Source organism: Phocoena sinus, chromosome 18 (genome assembly GCF_008692025.1).
Source record: "Phocoena sinus isolate mPhoSin1 chromosome 18, mPhoSin1.pri, whole genome shotgun sequence".
In the NCBI taxonomy this organism is placed as follows: Eukaryota; Metazoa; Chordata; class Mammalia; order Artiodactyla; family Phocoenidae; genus Phocoena; species Phocoena sinus.
This window is the reverse complement of record NC_045780.1, coordinates 68,497,514-68,517,760: the sequence shown is the minus strand read 5'-3', so window position 1 is coordinate 68,517,760 and position 20,247 is coordinate 68,497,514. Positions and strand designations below refer to the sequence as shown.

Here is a 20,247-nt window from a genome sequence, read left to right as displayed (position 1 = left end):
TCACAATACTGTGTTAGTTTCTGTTGTACACCAAAGTGAATCGGCCACATGCATACATCTATCCCCATATCCCCTCCCTCTTGCGTCTCCCTCCCACCCTCCCTATCCCACCCCTCTAGGTCGTTGCAAAGCACCAAGCTGATCTCCCTGTGGTATACTGCTGCTTCCCATTAGCTATTTTACATTCGGTAGCGTACATATGTCGATGTTACTCTCACTTTGCCCCAGCTTCCCCATTCCCCTCCGTGTCCTCAAGTCCATTCTCTATGTCTATGTCTTTATTCCTGCCCTGCCACTATGTTCATCGGTACCATTTTTTTTCTTAGATTCCATATATATGCGTTAGCATAAGGTATTTGTTTTTCTCTTTCTGACTTACTTCACTCTGTATGACAGACTCTAGGTCCATCTACCTCACTACAAATGACTCCGTTTCGTTTCTTTTTATGGACAAGTAATATTCCAGTGCTGGCTGAGTATATATAATGGAATACTACTCAGCCAGCACTTCTTGTTGTTAGTCTTTTTCACTGCAGCCATTTTGGTGAGTGGGTAGTAACATCCTTATTATGGTTTTAATTTTCGCTTCCCGATTACTTATGAGGTCCAGCATACTTATACATGTTTACCAACCTTTTGGATATACGCATTTTTGAGTGCTTAAAAGTCTTTGGCTCACTGAATGGCAGAGATCTCCCTCCCAAAATTAAACTTACAGGCTGACAGAATCCAGTTACAAAATCTTTCCTTGGGAATATCAACTCATTAGTGAGAAACAGGGAAAGGAAAGGATGGTCTCTTCCCTCAGAAGATTCTTTTGCTACAGATCAAATTACTATTCTGATTATTCTCTATTAAGTAGGACCAACTTCAACAAAATTTACTAAAACAAAGTACAATACCATAATACAGAAAGAGTACAACACAATCTCACAATCTGAGACTCCTGAGTAAATATCCCTGGGTTACACCATCCATACAACTATTGTGTCCTCAACATACTTTGCTGTTGGCATAATGGTTAAATTCAGTGAAGCATGTAAAGCACTTGGACCTCTGCTTAATGATTGTTCACCTCTGATAATACAGATAAGAGTAATAGCAGAGATAATAAAAAATCCTAAGTAACTTTTTAAACCAACAAACTTCAACCTATAGTCATGGAGTTACTTTTTAGTATACAGATGCCTGATACTAAAATCCTCCATCACACACACCAGTACACAAGTTTGGATTTAAGTAACTCAATAACACACCTCTCATTTCTTTACCAATCCTGACTCTCCACAATACCTTTTTCTTCTACGCTGCTACTTCACCATATTACTAGATATTTTCCCCTAGAAACTCATCTCCCTCTACATGTCTCCTTTAACTGTGAGACCAGAATCTGTAGGAGGTGGCCATGTACATCACAATAACCAGAGAGTTCCAATTTATTGGCTGTGCCTGGGGACCACTGAATGGCTCTCCACGCAGTTAATGAGATGTCACCCTGCAAACTCTTGGCCTGGGATTTCGGTGGGTCCAGGAATGATTTCACTGTCATGTTGATGCCTTCTCCTAAGATCCTCTAAGTGAAAGAATCTTTAATATCTTTAGGGAACTCTACTTTGATTGCCAATTTAGATCAATTTTATTTTTAGAATTAATTAATTATTTTATTTTTAGAATTATCTATCATTTTGGTTATCTGGGTTCAACTTGCTTGCTGTGAGGTAAGTAATCATCTGATTGCCCGTATGTCTGTAAAATTGTGAAACTGAACAAAAATTGCCAAGGAAAAGGAATTTGGGAAATGTTAAATTTATAATACAATTTAGGAAATCAAGTGGAAAGGAGGTCCATACTAATTTGGCTATAAGACTACAGTTGTAAGTTGCTGGATTTAAAATAAAATAGTTTTAAACAAATAGTATCTCAGTCTTCTTTATCCAGAAACCACTATTCAATATATCTGCCCCTCAAAAAAGAGCAGTAAGTTTAGATGCAAGCTTGAAAAAGAAAGGGGTATGGCACAAAGATTCCATAAGATCAAAGTGGGAGACCGTCAGGGCCAAATGATAAGATTTTCACCCTAGTTCGGGACTTCCCCCATGTCCCTCACCACCTCTCCTTTCTGGGGACTGGCTGTCTACCAACTGCTCTGGCTGTGTGTGCTGATGGCCACCTGAGCTGGGAAAGATAAACAGTAACTACAGTGGGCCCCTCATCACAATACTGGTCTGAGGAACTAGGATAAGCCTCACTAACACTTGCTGAGGTACAGAGAAATGTGTTAAGAATGAGAAATACAATTTTATCTGTGGCAGAGACAAATCTCTGATATAACATCACGTTTTCTTTTTTTTTTTTAATATTTATTTATTTGGCTCTGTCGGGTCTTAGTTGTGGCGCACAGGCTCTCTAGTTGTGGTGAGCGGGCTCTAGAGGGCATGGGCTTAGTTGCCCCACAGTATGTGGGATCTTACTTAGTTCCGCGACCAGGGACTGAACCTGTGTCCCCCGCACTGGAAGGTGGATTCTTAACCACTGGGAAGTCCCAAAGAGCATGTTTTTATAATGGGGATTTACTGTGTCTATTAACAACAGGAGAGGCCACAACAGTGAGAAGCCCGCATACCGCAAAAAAAAAAAAAAAAAAAAAAAAAAAAGGAGCTAAAACAGATGACTTTATAAAGTGAAGGAAACTCTGTGAAATCCCTCTTTTGCAAGGTGAAACATTTCTTTCATTCATATCCCAAAATAAGTAAGGAAATTAAAGCTGCATGAATATTGGTCCCCGAATGAGATAAGCTCCTCTATTTGAATAAAAATTTCATTAGGTTCAAGTATTAAAGAGGCAAACCAGACACTATAAAAGTTTAATTCTTTTTTTTTTTTTTTTTTTTTTTTTTTGCTACGCGGGCCTCTCACTGTTGTGGCCTCTCCCGTTGCGGAGCACAGGCTCCGGACGCGCAGGCTCAGCGGCCATGGCTCACGGGCCCAGCCGCTCCGCGTCATGTGGGATCTTCCCGGACCGGGGCACGAACCCGCGTCCCCTGCATCGGCAGGCGGACTCTCAACCACTGCGCCACCAGGGAAGCCCCAAAGGTTTAATTCTTGATCCGTTGTTTACTTACTTGTTGCCAAATGGTTTGGGGGAAATTTTTTTTTAACTGTAATTCTTTTCCAACATAAAATTATTGTGTGACGAGCCACGAGCACAGACAACAATGCTAATTGCTGCAGGGTCATGGAGAGAAGGACAGTGGGTCTTGCCTCCAGTCTGCCTTGTGACTGGGGGGTTCCCCTCACATTAGCAAGTCAAAGTGTCCCTGATGCTGACACTGGGCTCAGTAATTCGACCCTCCATTTCTTCACCTTCTTTTTCAGTCACACATTCAACCAGTATTTACTAACTGACTGTTAAATACATACATATACAACACATGCAAACCCTTAAGGACCTCAACGTAGTGAAGGATAAAAGGCAAATAAACTCCCAATAATAATACAAACACAAGCCACTACAGGGGTAAGAATCCAGTGCTAAGGAACCTTACAGGGGCGAATAATCAACCAGCTTCAGGGGTCAGAGAAAACTTCCTAGGAAAGGCAGCATCTAAGCTAAAATTTTTAAGATAAATAGCAGCCGCCCAAGCCAAGAGATGGGAGTGCGGTGGGAAGGAATGTCACAGCTGTTGGTGGAACAGCCTGTGAAAGGCCAGGAGTAGGAGATCCCGTAAGGCTAAGATGGAGAGAAAGGCGGGACCCACCTTCAAGCTGTGCCCCTGGGTACCTCTCTCTGAGAGACTGGCAAGTCAGAAAAAAGAATCTCCCTGTGTACAAGGGGATTTGTCTTAATGAGATATATGCCTTCCCTGTGCCTGTTGATTTCAGCAGCACAGAGAACACTAATCAATACTGAATTTTAGAAGACCTGTCACAGGCTATATGAAATTAAGGCAATGAAAAGATTGGATCTGCAGATAAGAGGTTCCTATCTCCAAGTGAAATATCAAACTCCTAGCCTGCGTATGAAACATAACTCCATGTATAAAAAACTGATTACTGTAATTCAGCAATGAGCAAATCATGTCTAGTGAATAAGTCAATGTAACCACCTCACAACGGGAAGTCTTTACAGCAGCTAGGGCAGAAAGGGGAGGGCCCTGAACTTGGCACAGAAGAGGCTGGGCCTGGTTGTCTGAGTTCTGCAGCAAGTCACTGGCCCTCTCTGGGCCTCAAATCCTCATTTATACAAGAAATAGCTGCTGTGGCTGTTGCTTGTGCTTCTAAAACCCATTACTCTGGCATTAACATAATTAAAAGTACTTTAATCACCAAAGGAAAGGATTTAAGCAACTTATAAGTCACAGATTTACTACGGTTTTGTCTGAGAAAAAAAAAAAAAACGGAGCATGTGACCTCAAACTGTCTTAAATTAAAACACCAGTCAAGTTCATGTACCTTTTAAAGGCTGGTAAATCACGCATAACCAAGTATAAAGATGATTAAAATTTTAGTACAAGCAAAGGAAATTATGATTTTTTTTTTAAAGAAAAGAGAAAGTAAAAACTTTAATGTAACTAGGCAGGCAGGCAATGATTGGGGTTGCTCACTTCCCTTTTCGTTGGTCTCACTTCCCTTCTTAGGTTAAAATACTCCTAATATGTAAATTATTCCACTAAAGACTTCCAAAGTTCTTAACAATTTGTAGGGATGTTTTTGCAAAAGGAATTACTTCTAGACGTCCATGTGACAGAAAAGGGATATGAAGCATTGGGGACTTAATAAATAAAGCAAACCAAAGTAGGTAAAGGTATATGCAAAGCAGAAGCAAATAACTGAGGGTCCCAAAATTTCTACCATTTAGAAATGGTTTAGGGCTTCCCTGGTGGCGCAGTGGTTGAGAGTCCGCCTGCCAATGCTGGGGACATGGGTTCGTGCCCTGGTCCAGGAAGATCCCACATGCCGCGGAGCGGCTGGGCCCGTGAGCCATGGCCGCTGAGCCTGCGCGTCCAGAGCCTGTGCTCCACAACAGGAGAGGCCACAACAGTGAGAGGCCCACACACCGCAAAAAAAAAAAGAAATGGTTTAGCAGTAAAAAGTGGATATTCAATGATTTTAGGAACTTTGTAGTAAAGGGTTAACGCTGTTTGGAAGTTACCTACTAGGTGCCAGGTTAGCCCTTGGACTTCTCTGGTTTAGAGTCCTCAAAATTCTACCAGATGGGTATTATCTCTATTTTAGCACTATAGAAACTAAGCAGGAACAAAGGCTCAGAGTGCTTAAGTAACTAGACAAAGTCACACAGCTTAGAAACTAAGTTATACTATGAATTCTATTCAGTCAACATCAAATCTCATTCTCTTTCAACAGATGATGCAGACTTTAAGCACCAAGTAAACAAACTCAAGACATTTTCTCCTTTCTGTATGATTCTCTTAAATATAGGCCATCATTTCATGGGGAGCTTATGCTAAGCATGACTTCATAAACAAATCATTTGTGAAAGAGAAAAACCACATCCAGGGCAAAGTCATAAGTTGAAAAAGCCTTATTTCAGAGAGTACTTCCTGAAAGAGACAAAGCAGCGATTACAGCTGAACAAGTACCAACTCCTATACCGAGTATTATATTTGAAACAACTTCTTAAAGCAACGGAAGAACCTAAAACAAAAGAAATACAGCATTTCTTAAATATACCATTTCTAGAAAGAGCTATTTTAACACAAGCAACTCAAAGAAATCCCTTTTACAGAACTGGGTATACGGAGAAATGTTCCTCTCAAACACAGCCTTTGATGGACAGGAGGTAAGTAGCATTTAATTAACTTCATCACAGATTATCAGAAATAATGCTGTACTTATTTACTAAATCTCAAAATCCTTGTTTTATTTTAATAATATATTACGGAAACTGTGTTGGTGAAGGACCCTCAAACGGGATATACTGTCATCTTCCTACATTATTAACATGCTGTTTCATTTATTTTCAATACTGTTTTACCTTAATAGTAAATGTAAGTTTTTTAAACTTAAAGAAAATGTTGATACAATAAATCATAAATATCGGAGTCTTTGTCACCTGGTTTCAATTACATTGTTTCACAGAATGTACTTAAAGTCTTTTAAGAAAAGACTATCTAATCACGGAATCTAAAGCTTTTAAAATGCTGACTTAAAAGCCAATCACTTTTCAATATTTATCCAAAAATTTATCCGTGTGTACAGAGTACAACCTGTATGGTAATGCCTTTAAAACACATGCATCACACGTATTTTAGTTAACCTTAAGCAAATGAACACAACTGTTGGTGACATAAAGTCAGCTTGAACCCAATGAGGGGAAAAAGATTTACTCAAAAATGGTTTGTAAGTAAGGAATTTATGTGACAAAATTCGGGAATAAGGATGGGTGGAGGGAGTTCTGATACAAAAGAAAAAAGGATACAAAATGTCATTTACATTACAATTTTTACTATCTAAAAATTCATGGAAAGTTAATAATGAGTTAAGTCTCTAAAATTATTTTCCTTTGTATGATAATACTAGAGAGTTAATTTTTCTATGTAGTATTTTTCTCATTTTAGAGAAATTAATATTCTAGTCAACACAATATTTGGAAATTTTAATAAACACAGGCTTTTAAATATATAGAATTCTACTCCAAAATCATATTTAACCTAAATATCTGGCAAACTCGCTACAGTCAGGAAGGTAGGAAGGGAAGAAAGGAGGGAGAAGAAAACAAATTCATACCTTGTGTTTGTCCTCAGCAACTGCTCAAATTAATTTTAAATTACAGCCCATGATGCCACTACCAGATGGCTAACCTCCCCCAGTTTTCACTAAACAGAGACTCAGGGCTGAATGAGAGAGAGACCATTCTGCAAAGTGACATTTTTGAGGGAAACTTTTCTTACACCTCCATATTTCAAGGGGGATGCCACAAGGTTCCATCTCTTTGTAGCGAGTCTATTTTTAAAATCACTGTTGTTGATGTTATATCGTGGGTGATAGAAATTTCACACTGAGGGGGTCACAGCTAAACTCCCTTCCAGTAGAAATGGGCATTTGCGGGGGGTGGGGGGTGGAAATTAGTTTCTGCAAACACATAAAGTTACTGAGTGACTTCTTACTAATAACTATTTGTATTTGATATTCCTTTTTTAAAATTAAATTTGACAAATAATACTTACGCTTCTGGATCTCGGTAGAGTGAGGGCATGAAAGTTACTATACTAGCAATATCTTTTTTTTTTTTTAGATAGGTACTTTATTTAATTAATTTATTTTTGGCTGTGCTGGGTCTTCGTTTCTGTGCGAGGGCTTTCTCTAGTTGCGGCAAGCGGGGGCCACTCTTCATCGCGGTGCGTGTGCCTCTCACTATCGCGGCCTCTCTTGTTGTGGAGCACAGGCTCCAGTCGCGCAGGCTCAGTAGTTGTGGCTCACGGGCCTAGTTGCTCCGCGGCATGTGGGATCTTCCCAGACCAGGGCTCGAACCCGTGGCCCCTGCATTAGCAGGCAGATTCTCAACCACTGTGCCACCAGGGAAGCCCATATACTAGCAATATCTTATTCTCAAGGTGTTGCTCTCCATGCACCACTGCAGCAGTGTAATCCGCTTCTGGGGCACTGGTAAACACCATCTGGAAGACTCAGCATTAGGCACTCCCAACTGTGCATTAAAACCTAGCCCATCTATTGTTTTAAGAGTCAAGTTCTTGTGGGACTTCCCTGGCAGTTCCAGGGGTTAAGACTCTGCACTCCCAGTGCAGGGGGTACGGGTTCGATCCCTGGTCGGGGAACTAAGATCCCTCATGCCACAAGGTGTGGCCAAAAAAAAAACAGAGAGAGTAAAAGTTCTTGATCTGTATACCATGGCACAAGACACTGCTGTTTCTAGACCTATGATAATCTAGAGAGAACATAATACTACGAAGAAGTGTTTGCCACTTAAAAAAAACAAAATGGTTTAATGGCCAATTAAGCAAGACTTCATTGACAAACTAGAGAGTGCTTGCTCTGGGTCACCCTGCCTAAGTTTCCTTCCTTCACTTATCCATCAATTCAGCAAATATTACTTACTGAGTATCTACTATGTACTCATCAGGCAGTGGGGATTTAGCAGTAAAAAGGAAAAGTTCCTGCTCTCAAATGAGAATTACTGTGAATATTCAGTAAGCAACCAGTTATATGGTTTTTTTATTAGTTTTCTAATACATAATTTATATATTAAAATTATATTTAATGAGTAAAAATTCATTATTTGGACATTACTAATCTGGGTTACCAAATACTGAAACAGAATGAAGATGATAAAAGGTGGCAAACTATCAATATTTTCTAAGATTCAAACTTCAGAATGGCTTTTCCCCAATTAGTCCCAAACAAAGGATACCTACCATAGGCACAATTGTTACCCAATTTCACACTACAGAGAGGAAATGAATACATTTGCCAGTGCATCATGACACACCAGACCATCTTAATACACTGATATGTTAGTACATATTAGTAATAATACCTAGGGAGTGTATTTCTTAATAAACACTAAGACACATATATTGACTCTATGACATAAAATACTGTCAAAATTAAAATCCACTGATATGCCAAGTCGAGTGTGAGAATGTTAAGCATTTATTTTTTCAACAAAGAGTTTTATTCCTCTTATTCTTAACTATTTTACAGTTTCTAAGTGTCATGCCCACAACAAGCTATAAGATGACCACCCCTCACAGTCAAGCTCAACCTGGCCCTTCTATCGACCCATATCCAGACGAATACAAAACAGCAGCCCTTGTCTTCTACAGCTGTATCTTCATAACTGGCTTATTCGTTAATGTCACTGCCTTATGGGTTTTCAGTTGTACCACCAAGAAGAGAACCACTGTAACCATCTATATGATGAATGTGGCACTACTGGACTTGATATTTATAATGAGCTTACCCTTTCGAATGTTTTATTATGCAAAAGGTGAATGGCCATTTGGAGAGTACTTCTGCCAGATTCTTGGGGCTCTCACAGTGTTTTATCCAAGTATTGCTCTATGGCTTCTTGCTTTCATTAGTGCCGACAGATACATGGCCATTGTACAGCCAAAACACACCAAGGAACTTAAAAACACATGCAAGGCCATGCTAGCGTGTGTGGGAGTCTGGATAATGACCCTGACAACCACCATCCCACTCCTACTGCTCTATGAAGACCCAGATAAAGCCTCCAACCCTGCCACCTGCCTCAAGATTTCTGACATCATCCACTTAAAAGCTATTAATGCGCTGAACTTCACTCGACTGATTTTCTTTTTCTTAATTCCTCTGTTCATCATGATTGGGTGCTACTTGGTCATTATTCATAGTCTCCTTCACGGTAAGACATCTAAGCTGAAGCCAAAAGTCAAGAAGAAGTCTATACGGATCATTATCACGCTCATGGTGCAGGTGCTCGTCTGCTTCATGCCTTTCCACATCTGCTTTGCTTTCCTGATGCTGGGAGGGGAGGAGAACAGCTACAACCCGTGGGGAGCCTTTGCCACCTTCCTCATGAACCTCAGCACCTGTCTGGATGTGATTCTCTACTACATTGTTTCAAAACAATTTCAGGCTCGAGTCATTAGTGTCATGCTATACCGCAATTATCTTCGGAGCGTGCGCAGAAAGAGCTTCCGCTCGGGTAGTTTACGGTCCCTAAGCAACATAAACAGTGAAATGTTATGAACGGTCATTGCTTGTCTTCGATCTCTTTAAATTCACTTTACTAACTTAGGGTCAGTGGATATTCTGTATGATATCATCAAGTCCCTTCTCTCCCGAAAACAAACAATAAACTTTAAGAACTCTTCCTCCTTTGTGAGATCTTATTACTGTGGCAGCATAATTAAATACACTAAAGTATTTTAATAAATTCATTATCTTTACTTTTAAAACCTGTATAAAACATTTTCATGAATTACTGGGAGAAAAGCATCCAATTCGTGTTTCATATTCAAGCCTCATCTAAATACATAGTTGACTTTTTGGATTTAATTCTATGTGCAGGTGAGTCATGATGTCAATCAGGTCAGCAGGCAAAATATTGGAGCTATTGTTTGAAATAATTTGATTGAATTATTTTCCAACTAGATGCAGCTCCCTTTGGTCTAATTTATACTCCAAATTGGTGGTCTAAATCCAGTACTTTGTATTCTAAACACCAAACTTCCATGATTCCTACACAAACAACTATGTTCAACTCATCACTGTTACTGCTGCAGAGCAAAATTTGCAGAAGCAAGCACCTGAGGGTGCTGTAAAGGCCATTGCCATCAGCCCCCACCTACTCTAAATTCATTTTCCTTTGGAAACAGACTATAGTCATTCAATAAACACTTACTGAGAGCCGAGTATGCACCAGACTCTACTTGAGACTAGTCGGGGGGGAACTCCCTGGTGGCGCAGTGGTTAAGAATCTGCCTGCCAATGCAGGGGATACGGGCTCGAGCCCTGGTCCGGGAAGATCCCACATGCTGCAGAGCAACTAAGCCCATGCGCCACAACTACTGAGCCTGTGCTCTAGAACCCACGGAGCCACAACTACTGAGCCCACATGCCACAACTGCTGAAGCCCACGTGCCACAACTACTGAAGCCCGTGGGCCTAGAGACCGTGCTCCGCAACAAGAGAAGCCACCGCAATGAGAAGCCCGCGCACCACAATGAAGACCCGATGCAGCCAAAAATAAATAAAATAAAATAAATAAATTTATTTAAAAAAAGGACAATTAGTCCTGCCAAAGGGCAACAGGGTGCAGAAAGAAAACCAGCAGGTACGAGAATACAAATACATAGCATGTTAAGAAAGCTGAATGACTGATGGGGGAGTGGCTTGAAACATTGGACTGGGGTCAGATTATGAGGGCTTTGAAGGGAAAGAAACAAACAACAATATGTGGGGTGGGGAGGCTGCTACTGCTAGGATGTCTGCATAGGTGACCTTACTTAGTTTCCTCCACTGCCCTGTGAATTACAGAGTATGAGCCCCAATTTACAGATGAGGGAAGTTGAGAGAAGTAACTTGCTCAAGATGACACACAAATAATACATGGCAGAGCTGGAATCTCAGGTAAATTGGTCTATGTGATGGCAAAGTCTAAGCCATCTGTACTATTCTAGATGGCCCTGATGCCACCTTGAAGAAGCTTGATTTTTATCCTGAAGAAAATAAGGACTTAGAGGTTTTTAAAAGGAAGATTAGCATGGTCAAACTTCTATTTTAGAAAGATAACTTCTGAAAACATTGCATGAAATACTTTGGAATTGATAGGAAGACTAGTTGGAGAATTACTGCAAAAATCTAGGCAAGAAAAGACTAGTTAAGACCGGGATAATGACAGATGGAGTCAAGGAGATGCGATGAAAAGCTGACTTACATAGGACTTTGAATGAATAAAAGTCGGTGCCCTACGCCACTGATGAGAAGAGGGAAAGATTTCCAGCTTGGATGACTGAGTAGATGAAAACGCCATTAATTAAAATATGGAGTACAGAAGGAGGAGGAGATAAGAGTGCAAAAAGAGAGGTGATCAGAGGAGGTAAGAGCTTCTGAACATGATGAATTTTCCTTGAGTCTTAGAAGTCACTAGGAAATATGACTGAAGAAAGATCAAGAAAGCAATATGGACTGGAAATAGAGAGCTGGGAAACAAATAACAGATGCTAACTGTAGTTGAAGTCGTGGGGGTGGACGCGACGGCACAGAGAGAGCACCTGGAGTAAGCTTGAGAAAGGAGCTGCAAAGAGTAAAGGAGGTCAAAGAGGACCAGGAGAGAGTAGTGTGCTAGGATTCAGGCGAGCAGGTTATTTCATGAAATAATGGGATGTCAAAAGCATTTAATGTGCCACTGAAAGGTCAGATAAGACAACTGAAAACAAGCCACTGGCTTTAGGAATTAGTTGGATACTGGTGACCTTTATAAGAGAAGTTTTAATAGTGGTGAGGTTAAAAAAGAGAGAGAGAGAATTAAATAAGAAGTGAAGAATTGCAGGAAGTGCAGGTAAACTTGGCATTGATGAGAAAGAAAAAGGTAACAAGACATTATGTGGAAAACACTGCAAATTATAAAACACATTGACTAGAAAAGTTTCCTCTCCTGAGTTTTTGAAGCTTTGCTTACCAACAAATAAAAGATATATTTACAAAATGCAAAGTTTATTGAAGTAAAGATTTAGGTTCCAAGAAGTCTATGTTTGAGAACGCGTCAAGATTCAAAAAAGCTATATTATAATGTTTCATGATTTAAAAGGAAAGAGAAATATATTCTCATTCAGGTGATGTCTGAATTAACATTCACACTGTCTTTCAAAGGGGATCCTATAACTTTTGAATTTACTCAAATTTTCAATTCTTGCTACTAGCTAAGATTTAAATAGGTAAAAGCCTTCTGGCCTTAAGAATTAGTAAAAACATTGCCACCAACTTCAAAATTGAATCAATCTTCCTTATACGTACCAGTCACGATTCCATAAAGAAATAAGTGTCATTCATTCAAAGAAATAACTGTCATTCAACTCAATGTGCAATAGAAAAAAAAAAGTCATCACACAAGGGGACGATGTAAATAAGAATTAAAAGCTATGTTACTACCCATCCACTAAATTTATTCTAACACAAACATACACGATACACATAACCCTTCTACAACTCAGTAGGCCTTATAAAGAACCAAAAAGAATTGGCCTCAATGAGAAACGTTAGGAGAAAACTAATGATTTAGTAATGCTACTTCTTTTCTGAATCAACATGGAATCATTCCTAATGACTACACTATTTACCACAACAGCAGAATAGTCAACTTAAACTTCTTAGTCTAACTGCAATTACAACCCGTAAAACTAAAAAACTGCATAATTATGACACAGAACTTTATGTGTCTCCATTAAAATATTATTCAGAATCATACATTATTAAGACAACTAAACATCAATACTCATGCCAATAATTCAGTAAATCCCACGAAGGGCAGCTATTACCATAAATATTAACAATGTAAGTGTGAGAGCTATAAGATCACTAACCGTATTTTAAAAATAGAGATCCAAAGTGAGTCTAAATCAAGGTACTTGCAATAGCCTAACAGTTCTCAAAAATATATACTGAAAATTAAAATAAGGCTGAAGTTAGTACACACAAATTTTAAATATATGTTCTTTATTTTATAGTATCTCATATCTTAAAAACCGTCTCAGAAACTTAATTCAGAGATGCTTCAAAGGCATTTATATGTGCTAACAACTCTGCTCCTAAATGCCAATTATTTCATAAATTAATACATGTTTTCTCATTTTGTTTTTAAAGAAAACCAACACAATATGAAAGCACAGACACTCTATGAGTTAGGTTGCCCACTGCAGATTGGCTACAAAGTTATAACCTATATACTGATTTTCTTTTACCTTTGGTGGAAATATATAAACAATATAATTTAAGAAAAGCATCATTCTTCAGAAGCTTAACTTCAGACAAATAAATTTTGTTTCCTAATCTAATTAATTAAATTTTGTATTTTTATGTTTAATTAGTTAACAAAGTTACAAAGACAAAATTTCACTATGAAAACACAATTCTGTCTTCAGGACCAGAAGAGAAAATTCATTAAAAATTCTCTAAAATATGAGATTTGAAAGCTAAAATAAAAGAGTGAGTGTAAAACAGATTCTGTGTCAAGAACATAATGAAAATGTTAAGTATACACTGGAATTTTTACATATAAAATCAATTTTACTATATCTAAAAGTTTAAAATATTCTCTTACTGACTTTCATGTATAATAATGCTTTAAGTCAGATTTAAGTAGTTATGAATTAAGCTAATATTTGATAGCTACTTACAATCCAGAAGGCAAATTCCTGGCTGCAGTGATACCAAAGGAATACCGCACAGCTTCAACGAGGATAAAGTCACCCACCGCTGACAAAACCCAGGAACCCAGCAGAAAGGACTAAAAATAAAACAGGAAGAACATTATAGAGATGAGTCTTCTAAAAAGAAACTAACATTTATTTAATTAGAACCAGCTCAGGTATATATATATTTTTTAAAGTTTGTTTTTTGTTTGAATAGACTTTTCAAAGTGAGGGAGTAAAACCATATTGGTCAAATGTATTAACTTCCATAATTTCTAAGTATGTTGAAGAAAAGATATTTATAGCATGACTTATTTTTACAACTAATACACAAACCATTAAGCAAAATAAGTGATTAGAATTTTATTAAAATAAAAATCCTTATTAAAATGGTTATTGCTGGGCTTCCCTGGTGGCGCAGTAGTTGGGAATCTGCCTGCCAATGCAGGGGACACAGGTTCGAGCCCTGGTCCAGGAGGATCCCACATGCGCAGAGCAGCTGGGCCTGTGCGCCACAACTGCTGAGCCTGTGCTCTGGAGCCCGTGAGCCACAAGTACTGAAGCTCGCGTGACTGGAGCCCGTGCTCCGCAGCAAGAGGGGCCACCGCAATGAGAGGCCCGTGCACCGCAACGACGAGTGGCTCCCACTCGCCGCAACTAGAGAAAGCCCGTGCGCAGCAACAAAGGCTCAGTGCAGCAAAAAAAAAAAAAAAGTTATTGCCCACTCACACTGATATTATTATCTGTTATCATCATTATTATTTTATTATGCTAATCGCTTAAATTTAAATTTTTTCTTTGGCTATTGTCCATGTTCCAAATCAGACAGAGGAGCATGTAATAAAAAGATAATTGTTAATGAAACACCAAGCTTAACAAAATAAAACTATTTAAAAACAAGAAAACAGAAACATTTTTTTCTATAACCTAAGTAGCAAAGGGAAAATACATAAAAACTTACTGCAAATTTTCTGCTTCCATATCTTCTTTCAAATATCCTAAAATTATAAATAAGCAGACTACTGCAGAAAGTATCTTTCAAGTCAAGGCAAATTATTCTTCCACAAATCAACCTCCAAATCTAGATGGGGATTTAAAAAAGAATAACAAATAGGAGTAAGATTTATTCAGGTCTCTTCCTTGGCACATTTATTACGTTTACGTTATACTGCTTATTTTTAATACTCTAAGCTCAGATTCCCCAAGGTAGAACTGAAACTCTCCATATCTCTGTAGCAGCTCTTAGAAATGCACACTGAGGGCTCCTTAAGAGGTTCTGCCAGGAGAGTGTGGCTATTTGCACTCCTAGACAGAGGGTGACTGTCCTCCATCCAGGCAGGTCCCACCTCTAGAGCACAAATGCCCACAAAGTGGTACAGGAGAAGGGGACTGTTGCCAACTTAGCCAGGTGAACCAAATTAACCCCCCAAACAGAAAGGTACCAACTCAGGGCCACAGGGTCCTGACATTGCCTTACAGCAGTGGTTCTCAGGGCTGGCCATATGCTAGAATCCCCTGGGGATCTTTCTAAAAAAGTACACCAATGCCCAGGCCCCACCCCTAGGCTCCCTGACTCAGCTGGTCTAGGGTGAGGTCTTGGCATCAAAAAAAAAAAACCAAAAACCAAAAAACAAAAAACACTTTATGTAGGTTATTCTACTGTGCAGACAGGATTAAGAATCATTGTATTACAGCAACTGAAATCATACTGAAGCTCTATTATATTCCAACAGAAAGCAGCAGTATGGATAAATAACTGAATCACAGGAACTTGGCAAAGCCCACCTAAGCAATGGCATTAATGACATCCCTATGAAGAAAAGATGTCAGTGCTCAAGAATGGATTATCATGCTTAAAATGGCTAATCAAGTATTTAGCAAAGAAAAGTGGCAGGTTATAACCATAATTTGCACTAACACTCTCTGATATTGTGATTTATAATAAGAAATATATTTTGGTCTTTGCCATTGGAATTTCCAAGGTGAAGAAAGCTATAACGGTGTCTTTTGTCATGTTAATGAGGTGACTTTTGGAAGCACCTAAGAATGGCGGCTGGCTTCCAGGGGAACCAACCTTGTGATTAGAAGGTGGGAATTTTCAGTCCCACACCCTGACCTCCGGGGAGGGAGAGGGGCTGGAGGGTGGATCAACTGCCAATGGCCAGTGTTAATCAATCCTGCCTATATAATGAATCTCCATAAAAACCCAAAAGGACAGGGTTCTGAGAGCTTCCTGGGTGATGAACATGTGAAGATCTGAGGAGAGTGGGGCTCAGAGAGAGCACGGCAGCTCCGCACCCTTTCCCCTTACCTTGCCCTATGCATCTCTTCCATCTGGATGTTCATCTATATCCTTTAATAATAAACTGGTAATCCAGTACATAAAATGTTTCTCTGAGTTCTGTGAACTGTTCTAGCAAATTAATTGAGCTCAGGGAGGGGGTCGTGGGAACTCTGATTTATAGCCGTTTGGTCAGAAGTCCAAGTAACTACCTGGGCTGGTGACTGGCATCTGAAGTGCGAGCGCAGTGGGCAGTCCTGTGGGACTGAGCCCTAACCCTGTGGAATCTGATGCTCTCTGGGAAGATGGCATCAGAACTGAGTTCAACTGTAGGACACCCAAGTTGGTGTCTGAGAATTGCTTATTGTTGGTGTGGGGAAATCCCTGCCAAGCTGGAAATGGTACCGAATACCCCTTTTGCACTCCAACTCACAGACAAGACCCAGCACCAGCATTTTTCATGTGATCAACCCATAAATCTTGAAAGCCACAGACTTCTGCTCTTCCCACCAGCAAAAACCCAAGAGAAATTTCCTACTTGGTTTAATTACCACTATAAAAGTAATTCACAGACTCTCAATCTATTAGAGCTGAGAGAGCTTAGCTCCTCTAACAGATATTCAAACTGAGGCAAGTTTTTGAAAATGTTAAGTATGCATGCTAATCATACAAAAAACAGATTTAACATTGTTTAATTCTCTTGAAATTAAAAGTTGCATTTCCATGAGTAAAAACTGAAGCTGAAAAGAGATGTGTAAAAGGAAATACTGCAACTGCTTCATGATAATCTGCTTTGCTGAAATTATCAATAAATACAACTAGAGAAGTTACTTGTTAGTGGAATATTAATAATAAATAATATTTCTTACAAATTTAGAGGCTTTGAGAGACTAAGAATGGCAGGAAGAAAGGCAAATCAAAGAAGTCCTGCCTTCTCCCCTCCCAGAGGCCAGTGGAGCGGAGCTCACCTGGAAGTCGTCCTTGACTGCCTGAAGGTCGTACACAAAGAACCTCTGGCAGTGTGGAAGGAGGAGGGCCAGCAGGAGGGACAGGGCACTGGGGACCAGTAAAAGACCCTTGGACACAGGTGCTTTGTCTGGAGGGAAAAACAAAACTGCTTTCAGAATGACTGTCCCTAAGATTTTAAAAACCACACAACTGAAAAGCAAGATAATTCACTTCTTTTGAATTAGAATGAAGACAAAGTTCACTCTGGAATTTAATTCTTATTAACATATATTTTCAAAACATCCTTCCTGCAGAGGTAAGTGATCAAACGGCACTGGAAAACAAGTGAAATCGGCTGATGGGGGCTTCACTGTCATCTGGCTCTTATACGAGACCAAACCAAGTTTACTTACATGGAATACCTTTTTAGAAAACGGTCACCAAAGTATAGAGAAATAGACAGGGGAGTATGTTTTCTATCAAACTGACCAGTTAGCTCCTGAGCATGACTGGGATTCACGTACATAAACGTTTACTTTAAGAAATTTAAGAAGCGGTTAAAAGTGCTAACATTGCTGCCTGCAGTGGTCTGCTGAGATTTTCCACCACAGGCATCCTGGAGCCTTGTCTAAATCTCACGCAGAGGAAGAGCAACGAACCATGGCAGCTATGGTAGCCCTCTGCAGTGGGCTCGGAAGGAGAATGTTAACGCACTTCGTAACGGCTGCTGTCTGCCTCACAGATTCTGGGGCTCATGCAGTGCTGTGGAGAAGTTGTTCACAATATAAACAGGTAACCAGCAATGAGGACCTGCCTGTTCCAATGGAAAATCCTTATAAGGAGCCTCTGAAAAAATCTATCTTGTGTGGAAAACGTGTGGATTATAAGAATGTACAGCTTTTATCCCAGTTTATTTCTCCATTTACTGGATGCATTTATGGAAGGCACATAGCAGGTCTTTGTGGGAAGAAACAAAAAGAAATCACAAAAGCAATTAAGAGAGCTCAAATAATGGGGTTTATGCCAGTTACATACAAGGATCCTGCATATCTCAAAGACCCTAAAGTTTGTAACATCAAATACAGGGAGTAAATTCTATAAAGTTATCATCAATAAATTTATTTTACAGTTGTGTGGTGGTAATACTGGCTCAGACTGTAAGATTTAATAACCTTTGAGTAGAGAAGTGATAGGCTAAATCTTATCAAACTATAAAATATTATGTTTTTAATTCTTAATAATTTGAAATTATATGAGGAAAAAGTGTTTCAAGAGTGAAGTTTCCTCTCCATATCAGAATGTTCATTAAGTAAATCAGATTATTTAAAATGTTAATACTGGTTACATTTTCCATACATATGAATTAAAAAAAGGTACTATGGGATTTTCACTTAAAAAAAAAAAAAAATCTCACGCAGACTTCAAACAACAGCTCAGTTCCCACTTCCTTACATCAGTCTCTCCCATTTTAGCCTGAGGGGCTCTTCCCCCAACCTGCATCCCCGTTTCCAGGTACTAGTTGAGGAGTCAGGGTCTGGAACCTGTTTTGCCTTCCCGACTACATTAAAGATTCCCGAGGGAGGCCACCTGCCTTCTCTTCTCTATGTTGGCCATAAAGCCTAGCACAGCTCCTTGAGGGAATGAAATGTCCAGATCATCAACAGGCAAGACCACAGGAAAGCGTCACGGACACTTTCAGACAGAGACGTTCTCATATTGTGTGAGGTGCACTTCAATGGGGAGTGAATCTACTAGTTATGGTTGATAGTGTGATAATTGCACTTGTTTGCGTATATAAAAATAGCCCAACTACTTCCTCTCTGGTAAGGTCTTACAAACAGCTAAACTGGCACCATCGGTAAAGTGGCTGCATACTATTTTCACGACCAAGATGCAATCAAGGCTCCAGGGAATCTAAGAGCTAACGGAGCTCCCCGCCCCCCAGAAAACGGAGTCCCCACCACCTAGTACCCCAAACGTACCGGAAAGCACCGTGGTTGTGAGCCTGACCAACCTAAGTCCTAACGCGAGCAATTTCAGCCTGTTTTCCTCACCTGTAAAATGAAGATAAGAGACACTACCTCAAGAGTGGTGAGAAGTGAATAAAGAATGAATATAGGGAAAACTGCTCCAACCACCGCAATCACAATCCCAGGAGACTGGGCCTCCTTGGTGAAAGGCAAGCTCCTCCCTTATTATTCCGACAGGACCGAAGATGGAGCAGAGGTGACAGATGTGCACCTTGGAGGTTTCCTCCTTCAACGTGGACTTCACCGATCCGTGTGCAATGGGCCCCATTATTTATTCATTCCTGCCTCTTCCTTGCTGCCTGCATGATTCCACTGTAGGTTCATGGTCTCAAATCTCAAACTGACACTCTCCACGGACCAGCAATGCTCCTGCTCTTCTCTAGTAAGTGTGCTCTCTCCTCAAACCTTCCTGCTCCACACTCCCAATGGCTTACATGTCACCATATGAACAAATGAATGGTTTGCTTTGGTATTCTCACTCATGTCTCTACAATTAATAAGCACCTACTACTGCAGACCATGCATTATCCTAGGTCCTGGGGTATAGCAGCAAATGATGGACAAAGTCCCTCCCCTTGTGGTACCTACAGTCTAGACAGCAGAGAAAAGAAAATACACAAAGCAAGGTAAATATCAAGTCAGATACAAATAAATGCTATAGAAAAATTAAGCGGGGTAAAGAGCGAGGTTGTGTTACCCACCATGGATTTCCTGCTCTCTTTTCAGATAAAAGATAGGACTGCTACCCACCCACGCCTGCCCCTAACTGAAGTGGCATATGGCAATGTGACTTGCTTTGGCCAAGTCAACATAGTAGATGTCACTTCCAGGCAAATATTGGAGAGCCAGTGAATGGCCTTTCCCTTGGCCAATGATCAAGATGGTGGCTATGCTACGAGCCGGACGCCAGAGTTCAAGACAATACGGAACAGGCCCTGCCAGGCGACTCACAATGGAGAGACGCCTGCAGTAAGAAACAAACCTTGTCATTTCAGGTCCCTGACATTTTAGAGCCGTTTGCTACTGCAGCATAACTAGCCTATCCTGGTTTAGGGGAAAACATAGTGCTAGTGGGGAAAGAAGGGTGCTCTTTTTCATAGCATGATTAGAAGGT

General features: G+C 39.9%; 3 protein-coding genes and 1 long non-coding RNA gene across 5 annotated transcripts in view; 2 read left to right on the top strand and 2 right to left on the bottom strand.

The window, feature by feature from the left end:
- The window catches only part of UBAC2 (UBA domain containing 2), a 286,963-nt gene that overhangs the window by 245,237 nt on the left and 21,479 nt on the right, over positions 1-20,247 (bottom strand). The window contains exons 2-4 of the mRNA XM_032610727.1: positions 17,124-17,251; positions 14,836-14,955; positions 13,860-13,969 (exon numbers count right to left, since the gene is read on the bottom strand). Of these exons, the coding sequence (XP_032466618.1) occupies positions 13,860-13,969; positions 14,836-14,955; positions 17,124-17,251 (358 nt within the window). The remainder of the gene's footprint in view (positions 1-13,859; positions 13,970-14,835; positions 14,956-17,123; positions 17,252-20,247) is intronic.
- Positions 330-12,807, bottom strand: LOC116742879. Its single transcript, XR_004346615.1, has 3 exons — positions 12,797-12,807; positions 6,872-6,875; positions 330-468 (listed from the first exon to the last, which is right to left on the bottom strand). It is a non-coding gene; the product is annotated as an uncharacterized LOC116742879 (long non-coding RNA).
- Positions 5,573-9,835, top strand: GPR18 (G protein-coupled receptor 18). The gene is made up of 2 exons (XM_032610726.1): positions 5,573-5,800; positions 8,683-9,835. Exons 1-2 carry the CDS (start codon positions 5,765-5,767, stop codon positions 9,709-9,711), a joined length of 1,065 nt encoding a protein of 354 aa, XP_032466617.1. The 5' UTR covers positions 5,573-5,764; the 3' UTR covers positions 9,712-9,835.
- Positions 17,764-18,208, top strand: LOC116742877 (28S ribosomal protein S18c, mitochondrial-like). 2 transcript variants are annotated; one of them, XM_032610729.1, is made up of 2 exons: positions 17,764-17,994; positions 18,056-18,115. In XM_032610729.1, the coding sequence occupies exons 1-2, from the start codon at positions 17,764-17,766 to the stop codon at positions 18,113-18,115; spliced, it is 291 nt and encodes a 96-aa protein (XP_032466620.1). The 2 variants fall into 2 exon arrangements, with proteins under 2 accessions (XP_032466620.1, XP_032466619.1); XM_032610728.1 differs by having other exon boundaries at positions 17,764-18,208.

Coding starts and splice junctions, on each gene's coding strand:
- LOC116742877 (XM_032610728.1), top strand. CDS start 17,764: ATGGCAGCTATGGTAGCCCTCTGCAGTGGGCTCGGAAGGAGAATGTTA.
- GPR18 (XM_032610726.1), top strand. CDS start 5,765: ATGTTCCTCTCAAACACAGCCTTTGATGGACAGGAG. Junction 5,801..8,682: donor CAGCCTTTGATGGACAGGAG/GTAAGTAGCATT, acceptor ACTATTTTACAG/TTTCTAAGTGTCATGCCCAC.